We start from the raw sequence: 11055 nt of genomic DNA on the forward strand, positions 1-11055 counted from the left end.
CCACTCATGGGAAGACATTGATAAAACAGAATCAACTGAACCAGCTCTAAAATAAGTGACGGGAATATAAATCTCCATCAACCATAATTTTTTTCAACTCACGAGCAATGAAAAACACACTTGTAGCATAACTGGGAAAAAGTACACTAAGATAATAGCAAAAAATCCGACAAATTTCTGATGTCCCTATGATATTCAAAGAGGATTTTGCGAGTGCTCTTTTTGCAAAGAAAATTATAATAAAGTATAGAATATCTCAGAGCTTAGCGGTGCCCACCATTAGAGTCCACATGAAACAAATTGCTTAGTAGTCTTCTGTTTAAACATTCAGAAGTTCCTAAGTATTTGATTTGTTTGAGTTAAGAATATCAGGTTGAAATACAGGATTGTTATAATGGATCCAATGCGATATTAATGGGAACCAGACTGCAGAATGAATCAGAAAGCCCTCTTGCTTCAAAAAAACTTCTGAAACATCATTTACCATTATCAAATTTCTGAATAGTGTTTCACTAAGGAAGCAGGAAATGAAGTTTCTGTAAAGTAGAAAGAGCATAAATACCAAACTAAATCACCATGTAAAAGACACAGAACAGGTGATAAAAAAACTGATTTCAAACCATGAAAATTTTGGACTAAAATTTACCTCTAGAATGCAAAGATGTTAGGTTGCAAGGCAAGAAAGGCATGCCACTCTAATAGCGGCACTGCTGTTCTTTGTCCTGTCAGCAATCTAAGGATACCTGGTTTTCATAGGAAAAAGGGAAAATGCATTAGCATAAATGGAAATCATCAAAGGATGGTTAAGAACATTGCACCATACAACCTGAATGTGTCTTCCCTTGCGCACTCTGTTGGCTGCATGATCTGATCTGCTGCACTAAATCTGCTGAGACGAATTTGCAGGAATAATGTACTGTGGCTGAGCCGGTACAGGTATCACAACCCCTTCAACCCAGTACAAGGAACTTCAAACTAATAAACATCCTTTTTAAAAACAAATAACGAAAAAAAGTACAGGACACTTGCAGTTTTTTGGAGGGGATAGAAATCATCCCTGTATAATAAAGCTTGAAATTAATTATTCTTTTTAAGTTTCCAAATCTTAACGTACAAAGGTAATAATAGTTGATAGGAAGCGTTATTTCTAGAACTACATCAAACTTTACTGTTTTACCAATTCTCTGATCCTTAACATACACATCGCTTAATGAAAAGCATGTATAAGGCGCACTAAAAATGCAGGTTTACAAATAAAAAAGGAAATGAATGCAGTTTCCCAAGATGCCAAACCAATACATAAACTAGCATGTGGGAAGCAAGAGGCTGAAGAACTTTGACATGAATTATAGATCAAAAAACATACTTGGACATGGTACATGATTTGCAGGGCGTGGTGAAGCTGTTAAGCCATCAATACTGGATCCCCCAGGTTGCATAAAATGATGCCCAGGCACTGTATAGCCCTGCATCGTTGTAAAACCTTGGGCAATGGATATTGGCTGGCTCAACTGAGCATAAGGGTAGAAAGCTGAATTTGCTGCTCCAGGAACACCATAAACTTGAACATGCTGCTGCGACATCAAAGGACTATAGATGTTCTGCAAAACAGTCGAAATATTACAACTATAAATAGGGCATGTCAGGTTATTCGAAAAAGCATACAAAAATAAAAGTTTTTTTGTAGCACACAACCTGAGGATAGGAATACTCAGGACCATATGCTGGGTACCTGCATGAAGAACATTGAAATCCTTAAAGAAACTTTGCGGTGGAAAACATTTAAACTTGCTATATTTAGAACTACTGAGTATAAAATGTTTCTACTGTTCAATCCATGGATTTCATTTTAGACAAAACATCAGAAATCTATGATCCATACTGCAATATAGTTTCTCTTATATCTTAAAAGTGGATTCCTTATTTACATGGCATAGTCCATTTGTAGACCCTTAGCTTGGTAATTGGCAAATAGGAAAAAGATAAAATTAGAGCTTATACCAAACCATATTTCCTTGCTTACGATTTCTTTTTTTTTTTTGAATAAAAGAAAAAAGAAATAAAGTTAAAAACCTAATATAACACTCAATAAAAGTGAATGACAGAGGATTCATATAACAAACTTCAATTAATTAGCAAGGCTAATGATGATGATCATTTGAAGGTTCAAATGCAAAGTCAAAAAGAATGTGATAAACTTTCTAAAAATTAAGTAGCAAAGCAATCCAAAGTTCAGTATAAATTTTCAGATAATTATTTTGGAACTAAAATCGAGAAAAAAGGGTAAAGAATAATGGAAAAAAGGACCAAAATGATTTCTATGACAATTTATAATAGCCCAGGTTATGTAAAAGGCCAATTTAATTCCCAGACAACTGAAATAAGAACCAAAATGGTCCCCAGACAGGATTTTTTTAGTCCCCATTTGAATTATGGGGCTATTTTAGTAACTACATTACTGGTCTAGAGACTAAATTGGTCTTTAATATAGACAAGAACCATTTTAGTTCCTGCAAATAACTAAGGGGCCATCTTGGTTCTTTTTCTCTAATGATAACTTACCCAACAGAAGGATAGGAAATAGCATGCTGATAGTTGTAGGGAAGCGCTTGATGATATGTAGAGCCACCAATGAAAGCTTCTCGTGGAATAGGCACACCTCCAACATATAGGCTAGGAGGCCTTAGATGTGCTATTTAAAAGAAAAAATTCAAAATAAGCCAAAGGCAATCAAATCAAATGTATAATATACATCTAAAAACTATGAAATGTAGTTGGTATCAAAAGTAAAATTAACTGATAATTCTAAGATGATGACTCAAAACTCAGATTTAATTTTTTCCATAGAGAAAAAGACTAAAAAACCAAGCCAGTTATACTTTAAATAGATACAATTCTCAGGTAGACTTAAAGTAAAAGCACTGGACCCGCATATGATACCTGACCTAAGATTAAACACCTATCCTCAGATTAAAACAAGGTGATGACTTCTAGATCCTCATTCAGTTATTCAGCGCCCATTGGGTCATGAATTTCAACTTACAATACTTGGAGAAAAATTATAATTTCAAAGAGCTAATGATTCATCAAAATACAACAACAACAATAATAGCAAGCCTTTATCCCACGAAGTGGGATTGGCTACATGAATATTTTTTCTCTATAGAGTCCTATTGAGAATCATTCGTCTAAGTACTTGTTAAAAAAATGTTCAGGCTGGAAAAAGGAAATAATCAGTGAAGAAGGGGAAATGAAAAATACTTGCTTATCCAAACAAATAACCCTGAGAACTAGAATAGCATTGTGCATGGTGAAAATGCTTCACACGTGGTTGGAAAATTAGGCAGGAAACAATGTCACCTGAAGCTATCTCCTACACAAATCATATGAACTAAAAAGCTAACAACCACATAGGGCCAAACATAGTGCCGCTAATAAGAGTATCCGACAGCTCAATTGAGCCATGTGAACCAAATGGGCAAGTTTCGTTACCCAGACAAGCATAGAAGTCGGGCGATCACCCTATTATCCAATCCATAGCTCACGGCATTAAAGATCATCATGACTATCATTATTCTTATCCTGCCACATTGGGGTCAAATTTAAAATACAAATTCTTTGTTCATACATATACATAGAGAAAGTTGAGGAATTAAAAAATATTTTACACAATTATTAAAATAGCTAATAAAGATTGTAAGGCTATTTCAAGTGAAAATTTAAGTACTAAATATCGATTATTAGTTTTGAATTTTAAGATTATGAGTTGTAAACTAAAAAATATTACAAATTATTATCATAGAATTAGATGGAGGCACCTAAAATACAAATAAAATTATTTTTAAGAATAAACTTCAAGATTTTAAAATTTGGGATATTCATGAAGAAGCAAATTCCATGTGGGATAAACTAACAAACGCTATTAAATATGTGGCAAAAGATGTACTTGGAGAATCAAAAGAAAAATATTCTATAAATAAAAATAGTAGGTGGTTGACTAATAATGTGCAAGAAAAGATAAGAAATAAGAACTTGTGTTATAAAAATTGGTTTACATGTAAAAGCTTAGAGAATTGCTCTGTTTACAAAGACGTTAATGGGGCGCATCCCAAGGCAAGCTGTAAACCCACTCGCCTCAAGCCCCATGAAAAGAGTGCTAATTACGTATGTCATACCCACGCATTTCTGCGTGTGTATGACCCCGATTAACCTTTCAATAACTCAGTTATTGGGGGTATTAACCCTAATAACATCTCAATAACCTACAAATAAATTCCGCAGTTCGGCGCTCATCTTTTTTCCTATCATTCGAAGGTTTCGTGAGGTTATTGACGGTATTAACCTCAATAACAACGACATAACCCTCTAATACCCTTCAAATAACTTTCATACGCACGCAATTCTGAGTGCTTATGATGTACGTAAATATTTTTCCCATGAGAGGGGAGTAAAGCTCACGGTGCGTACGCCCAGGAACCCTCACGGGGCTGACACTCCACCTATTAATCAAATAAAAAACGAAAAAATCCTTAATTCTGCATACTTACCCAATTCATGTCGATTCAAAGTCTCCCACATGCAATCGATCTCCCACACCCTTTGCTTCCTCCCTTGCACGAAGAGTTATAGAAGATCTCGTCGTCGTATGCTTTGTCCCTCCCGCAGCAGGCGATTGAGCTGTCTACTTCGTCCTGCACGAAGTAGTGTCTGCTTCACCTCCTTAGACAACACTCACACAGACAATCTCGCCATCGGGCGGGTAGAAGATCCCTCCCGGCTTCTAGCCGGAATTCATTTAGTTAGAAATTTTTTATTCTTTTGCTACTTTTATTGTTTACATTGTAGCAATAGTCAGTTTACTATAACTATAGAAATTTCAATGTAGCGACAGTAAACCGCAGATTTTTTTCGTGTTTAAAATTTGCTAGAGAACACTCAATCTATAGTAAACCATAATTTTGTTAATTTTTTTCATGTTTGCAATTTGCTAGAGGTGGATTTAATCTGATTTTTTTATTTATTTTAAAGTGAATGGCTATTTATTAACTTGTAATGGAAGGGAAGGATTGTGTGGCCGGTAATAGTGACACTAGCAAAAAGGACTTTAAATAGCAATATACAACAAACATATCCAATGAAAAATATTTCAGGTATAACTTTTGCAATCAAATGTATAGTGGAACAATAAATCGTATGAAGCAACATCTTGCCAGCACACACAAGGGTATTAAACCATGCAGTAAAGCCCCCACTGAAGTTCATGAGAGATGCAAGAAAGCATTAGAAGAGGCAAAAGTCAAAACACAACGTGACAGTATATCGAGTGACATTAGAAACAATGCAATAAATGTTGATCAAGTTCAAAATGCTACCAATTTATCATTATTTGACTCCTCCCAGAACAACTTAGAGTTAGAGGTCCAATGAATTCTTTCACCACAACACAAGCAAGGAATTTTACTCTAAATTCCAAGTAAAAAAAAAGATAAAAGAAAATAAGCATATTGGGTAATTGGTAGATTCTGCTACTCAGTTAGATTGATGTTTAATGTTGCCAATGACCCATATTATATGTTTATTTTTTAAGCAGTTGCTAATTTTGAACCTGATTTTACTTAGACTACAATGCATGAATTGAGAACTTGGATACCCAAAGATGAGGTTGCTATAATCAATAAGATGTTAGAGGAGCATAAGAAAACTGGGAGAAAATATGGGTGTTCAATTATGTCAAACAGTTGGACAGATGGAAAAAGTAAAACTTTGATAACTTTTCCTGTGACAGTTTAGCAGAGATTTTTTTTAAATCTGTCGATGCTTCTAATACTATAAAAAGTGGCGAGTTACTATTCACTTATTTGAATGCGTAATTGAGGAAGTAGAAGAAAAAAGTATGGTGCAAATTATAATAGATAATAGATCAAATTATGTGAATGTGGGTAAAAAGATAATGAAGAAAAACCAACATATTTATTGGACACCTTGTGCAGCATATTATATTGACCTAATGTTAGAAAATATTGGAAAGTAAAAAAATAACGAAAGCACACTTGCAAAAATAAAACAAGTTGTTAAATTCATTTATGAGCACATATGGGTTCTTAGATTGATGAGATCTTTTACAAAGGAGATGAAACTCATTTATCCAGACATCACACAGTTTGCTACGACATATTTGACCCTTCAAAGCATTTACAAGCAAAAGTAACCACTTCAGACAATATTTTACTTAGAAGTTTGGTGTTCAATTCAATGGGTAAAGAAGATAGAAATTACAAAAGCTCGAGATATTATTTTGTTTCATCCACATTTTTTGGGTCATCTTGCTTATTATATCGAAAGTGTTGTGCCGCTTGTAAATATTCTAAGAGAGGTTGATTCAAAAGAAAGACTAACCATGAGTTATATTTATAAGTTAATGGGAGAGGTTGATTCAAAAGAAAGACTAACCATGAGTTGTATTTATAAGTTAATGAATTCAACAAAAGAAAAAATTGAAAAAATTATTTTTAATTGTGGGCATAATGAAAAAAAGTATGGAGATACTCAAAGAAAAATGGATGCAAAATGGGAAGTTCAACTTCATAAACCACTAAATGTGGCTGGTTATTATTTAAATCCTCAATTTCTCTTTGAGGATATGTTTACTAATGATGATGAGGTAAGAGAAGGGTTAATTGCTTGCATGAAAAGAAAGTTGCATTATGAAGATCGTTTTAGAGCTGATATTCAACTAGGCTTGTATGATAACTTAAGAGAAGACATTGAGAGTTGTTATGGACTCAAGAAAATTGAGAATTCCTGTTGATTGTTGGATGAGAATTAGTGAGAAAACACCTAAGTTAGCAAATTTTGCTATTCAAGTTCTTAGCCTCACATGCATTTCATCATGTTGTGAAAAAAATTGGAGCACTTTGAAATTGGTAATACTTTTTTCTATTTCTAAAAATTATTATTTTTTGCTTTTATAATCACCTCTCAAAAATACTATTTTTTATCTTAAATTCATACTAAGAAAATGAAAAGATTGGAGCACAAGAGGTTGAATGCTCTAATATATGTAAGATTTAATATTAAATTGAGAGAGAGAAGTATAAGAAAAAAATAAGAGTTCGATCCAATATGATAAATGACATAGATTCTGATGATGAGTGGATTGTTGAGAAAGAAGATGAAGTGCTTTCACAAGAACCTTCTTGGATGAGTGAAAACGAATGAGTATTTGTTGTTTATGTAATCATAAATGTGCCCACAATTAATATTAATGAAGAAGAACAAAAATTAAATAAAGAAGAAAAGATAATTTTATAACATATTCTCACATGAAAAGAAAGATGAATGAAAGAACAAGTTTCATATTTACATTTAATTGTTCATTACATAATTATACACTCTTATTTCTATAGAAAAAAGAGAGTAAATATTTACGAATGTCAATTTGTTTGTGTTTATAATTTACGCAACAATGATAAGAGGAAACAAATTATGAATTCAACTAAAATTGAGTATGATGATGAATTTAATGAAGTGGATAATGAATGCAGGGAATAGGAAGGACCTACTTGTGATTTGAACACAACCATTGGTGAAGAAGATATTAAGAATGAATTTGAAGAATAAATAACCTTCAAGCATTGAGATCAATTAAACATAATTTTTTTTTTCACTCAACATATTTACTTATTTTTATATGTTCTTACTTTTTGTAGTGGATTTTTGCTAATATCTTGAACACTTTAATCCTACAAGACTTATTTTAAAATTAAACGAGTACGAGTTATTTAATGCATAGGAATACTTTTTTTATTATGCACATATAGTCTTTTTCTTAATATTTATATTTCTTTTTTTTTATACTGTGGGGCTTACGCTCCAAACTATGGGTGTCAAAAATTGACCCAATAAGCCAAAACAACTCGAACTTGAATCGAAAAATTCGAGTTAGGGTTGACTTGATTATTTTTCAAGTCGGGTTTAGGTCAAATAATTTGACTCGTTTATTATTGGAGTTGGGTTTGATTTGAACCCAAACACCAAAACATAACCCGAATAAGCACAAAAGTTCAGGTTGTGTTCGGGTTAGTGTGTCAAACTTGCGTTCGGGTTGAGTTTTAGTTTTTGACTATTTATTATTCGAATCAGGTTCGAGTTAACCCTATTAGGTCGGGTCATTTTCTGGTTAAACTCGAACCCGACCTACTAACCCAAATTAGCACCCCTACCCGACGCCTTGAGGTTGATGCCTCGCCCCACAACAGCTAAAACGCCCTGCCCAACACCCACGCCTTTTAAAGCATTGGAGAATTGGGAAAAATATAAGGTGGCCCGTAGGGATTCTAAGAGAGCAATTTGTAACGCAAAAAATTCTGTTTTTAGAGATTTTTATAATGGGTTAAACACTATAATTGGGTGAAATTTTTCAGGAAAAAGAAGAAAGTGATCTTGAGCTGGAGAGAAGGTTTTCGAGGTGAAGGAGTAGGCGCGAAGCGATCTCCAATTATGTACATCCACGATGTGACCCAACTTTCACATAATGGATGCCGACTCCCCAAAAAACGTCGTGTTTAAATAGTTCCAACCCTTTTTCAATCTCCATTTTCACTTGACAAGAAAAAAAAAATTCCGGAACAAATCTGACTCGGAAGGCAGGCTAGACTAATTGACTGAGCGAGACTCCATCCAACTCTTCTGCATCCATCTAGCAAAGCCGCGTGAGTGAAGCACCCTAAATGTAGTCAAGGCGAAGCTCCATTGTGGACGTGAGGATCCTTTTCTATCGAGCCTTCCTTCCAGTCTAAGTAGGGCTAAGCTAAGCCTAAACACCTCGCCGTTTTGAGCTAGCCTATGAGTTTGAAGGGGCTCAAACCGTTGATCCTGAAGGGTTCTCGCTCCATAGTGTATTTTGTCATCGCCTTCTTGATGAACCGGACTTGCAACTGCGTACCGCTTCTCTACCATCTTGCTTGGTTTTTTGAAAGCTTAGCGACAAGGAACGCTTACTGATTGCCTGTAACATCCTGAGATGATTCTATGCCATCCTCCTTCTCTTTCTTTCTTGCTTTGCCTGGACATCAGTTATCACGGATTCAATCCAAAGATATACCCTAAGTCAAGGCTCTACCTTCTGACTGTCTGTTCTCCCCAAACAAGAAGTGGGAAACGGCTGCTAATGGCACAGCTGAGAGTTTGCCATCCAGAACAAAAGAAGTGAAATCGGTTGGGATGAGGCGAAAGAGCAGCGGGAGATTGCCTAAAAGAAGGCCCAGCGACTGCCCTCATCCGTGAAAGTTTCAAAAAGAATCCCTTTCCCCGGAGCCTCGCCCTCTTGACTTGATATGTCAAGAAGACTACAACCGATAGTTGATCACCTTTTGCCGGTGGTAATGTCAATCTCTTCTTTTTTGCATCATAGGTAAGGTGCGGAGCAGAAAACATTTCAAGATCTTTCCAATTCCAATTTTGGATTCTATTCTATATCGCAGTTTTTGAGTCCAATATCCCTTTTTATGCTCGCTTCGTATATTCCAATTTTTTGAAGTTGATCCAGGCTGATCTCCTTTTCGTTCTTTCCGGGAAAGATCCGCTCTCGAATCAATCTCGAGTTTTCCCATGAGCCTCAAACAATTGAGAATTTCGACGATGCTGTCCATAGATCAAATTATTTCGTGGATTGGATTTCACTTGACTGTCTACGGCTCCATTGCGTGTGCTCGAGGTAGAAGTTTTGTATAAATGTATTGCCGTGTTATTAAGTATTTTGCTTTAAGTTCTTTTCTCTATAAGAGGTGGAATAGAATAACCCGGTTGAAGCGTAATGATCATACGTCTGTAATGCATTGTATGTCCCATAATAGGTCCCATCCTTCTACCCTTTCCCGGGAGTCGATGACTATTCATAGCTATTACCTTGACACCAAAGAAGAGTTCGCCCCAATGCTTTATTTCTGTCCTAGTTGATCCTGATTCGACATTAGAAGTATATTGATTGTTCCCCAATAACCGAATACTTTTTTCTGTAAATACTGCATATTTGATTCCATCCATAAATCCATTTTCTTCCCTATGAGTTCCAGTCTCGATCAGAATGAGAGTTCTGACTTTTCAGATGTTCTTAATAGACCATACCAATTGGTTATGTATGTATGGATTGACATTGAGACTCCAATAGACTTCTGGAACGTTCCCATTGGCGTGCATCCAGCAGGAATTGAACCTACAAATTTGCCAATTATGAGTTGGGCGCTTTCACCATTCAGCCATGGATGCGCTAGCGAGTGAACTAGGTTGGTAGAGCCGAGGATCGAAAGAAACTCTTCGGAAATCTGGGTTTTTTGGCTAGCAATCAAGCTAGGGTCCTGATCGAGCAAGACGCAGTCCTATCTATCTACCTCTCCAAACACAATATCTTGAGTACCTATGATGGTGACTACATCTGCTGGCATGTGATGTTTAGACATAGAATCGAGTCCTTGTGAATGGGCAGAGCCAGGTGCTCTTATTTTACGACGGTAGGGACGATTGCTTCCATTACTGACAAGAAAGACACCAAATTCTCCTTTAGGTGCTTCAACTGCGGTATAGGTAGAAGGAGCTGGTACGGAAAAACCTTCTGTATAAAGTTCGAAATGGTGAATTGAGGTAGAGTAGACCGATGATCCTGTAGTCATTTGGCCGGCTATGGAAAGAAAAAGCTTGCATCTGCTCCCCCTAAACTCTAACCGGTCCCATCTCTCTCCAAACCTAACGTGGTAGTTTCCCATCATAAGGCTTTCTATCTATAGATTGAGCCATTACCAACCAAGGATCCCATTCGTTCAGAACTCAGTTGACTAGATAACTTGGTTCAGCACATAGGCTTCTTCGGCGCTACTACAGCGCTTCGCTAACTCGAAGCGCCTCACTCTGAGAATGACGCTTCGCTAACGCTCGGCTAAGTCGTCGAACCCTCGCGCTGACCGTTCGTTTCTCAGTAGCGAAAGCGCTTCTCTTTGCCCCTTACCCTTAAGTAGAAGTAGAAGGCGCACTAGAGAGATTCTTTTTTTCTTGCTCCCGCTT

At 36.0% G+C, this 11055-nt stretch overlaps 1 protein-coding gene and 1 non-coding gene across 2 annotated transcripts; both read right to left on the reverse strand.

Moving 5' to 3' along the window:
• Positions 1–858: 858 nt before the first annotated feature.
• Positions 859–10044, reverse strand: LOC110018341. The gene is made up of 7 exons (XM_020715627.1): positions 9907–10044; positions 9122–9269; positions 9008–9064; positions 2563–2692; positions 1696–1732; positions 1367–1601; positions 859–1057 (listed from the first exon to the last, which is right to left on the reverse strand). The coding sequence occupies exons 1-7, from the start codon at positions 10042–10044 to the stop codon at positions 951–953; spliced, it is 852 nt and encodes a 283-aa protein (XP_020571286.1). The 3' UTR covers positions 859–950.
• Positions 10045–10192: 148 nt separating this feature from the next.
• TRNAM-CAU lies at positions 10193–10266 on the reverse strand. Its single transcript has one exon. It is a non-coding gene; the product is annotated as a tRNA-Met (tRNA).
• Positions 10267–11055: the final 789 nt, after the last annotated feature.

This window comes from Phalaenopsis equestris, unplaced genomic scaffold (assembly GCF_001263595.1).
Source record: "Phalaenopsis equestris unplaced genomic scaffold, ASM126359v1 Scaffold000002, whole genome shotgun sequence".
Classification (NCBI taxonomy): Eukaryota; Viridiplantae; Streptophyta; class Magnoliopsida; order Asparagales; family Orchidaceae; genus Phalaenopsis; species Phalaenopsis equestris.

Coding starts and splice junctions, on each gene's coding strand:
- LOC110018341 (XM_020715627.1), bottom strand. CDS start 10,044: ATGGATGGAATCAAATATGCAGTATTTACAGAAAAAAGTATTCGGTTA. Junction 9,065..9,121: donor GGAGAACAGACAGTCAGAAG/GTAGAGCCTTGA, acceptor ACTGATGTCCAG/GCAAAGCAAGAAAGAAAGAG. Junction 2,693..9,007: donor ATCATCTCAGGATGTTACAG/GCAATCAGTAAG, acceptor TCTTTTAAATAG/CACATCTAAGGCCTCCTAGC.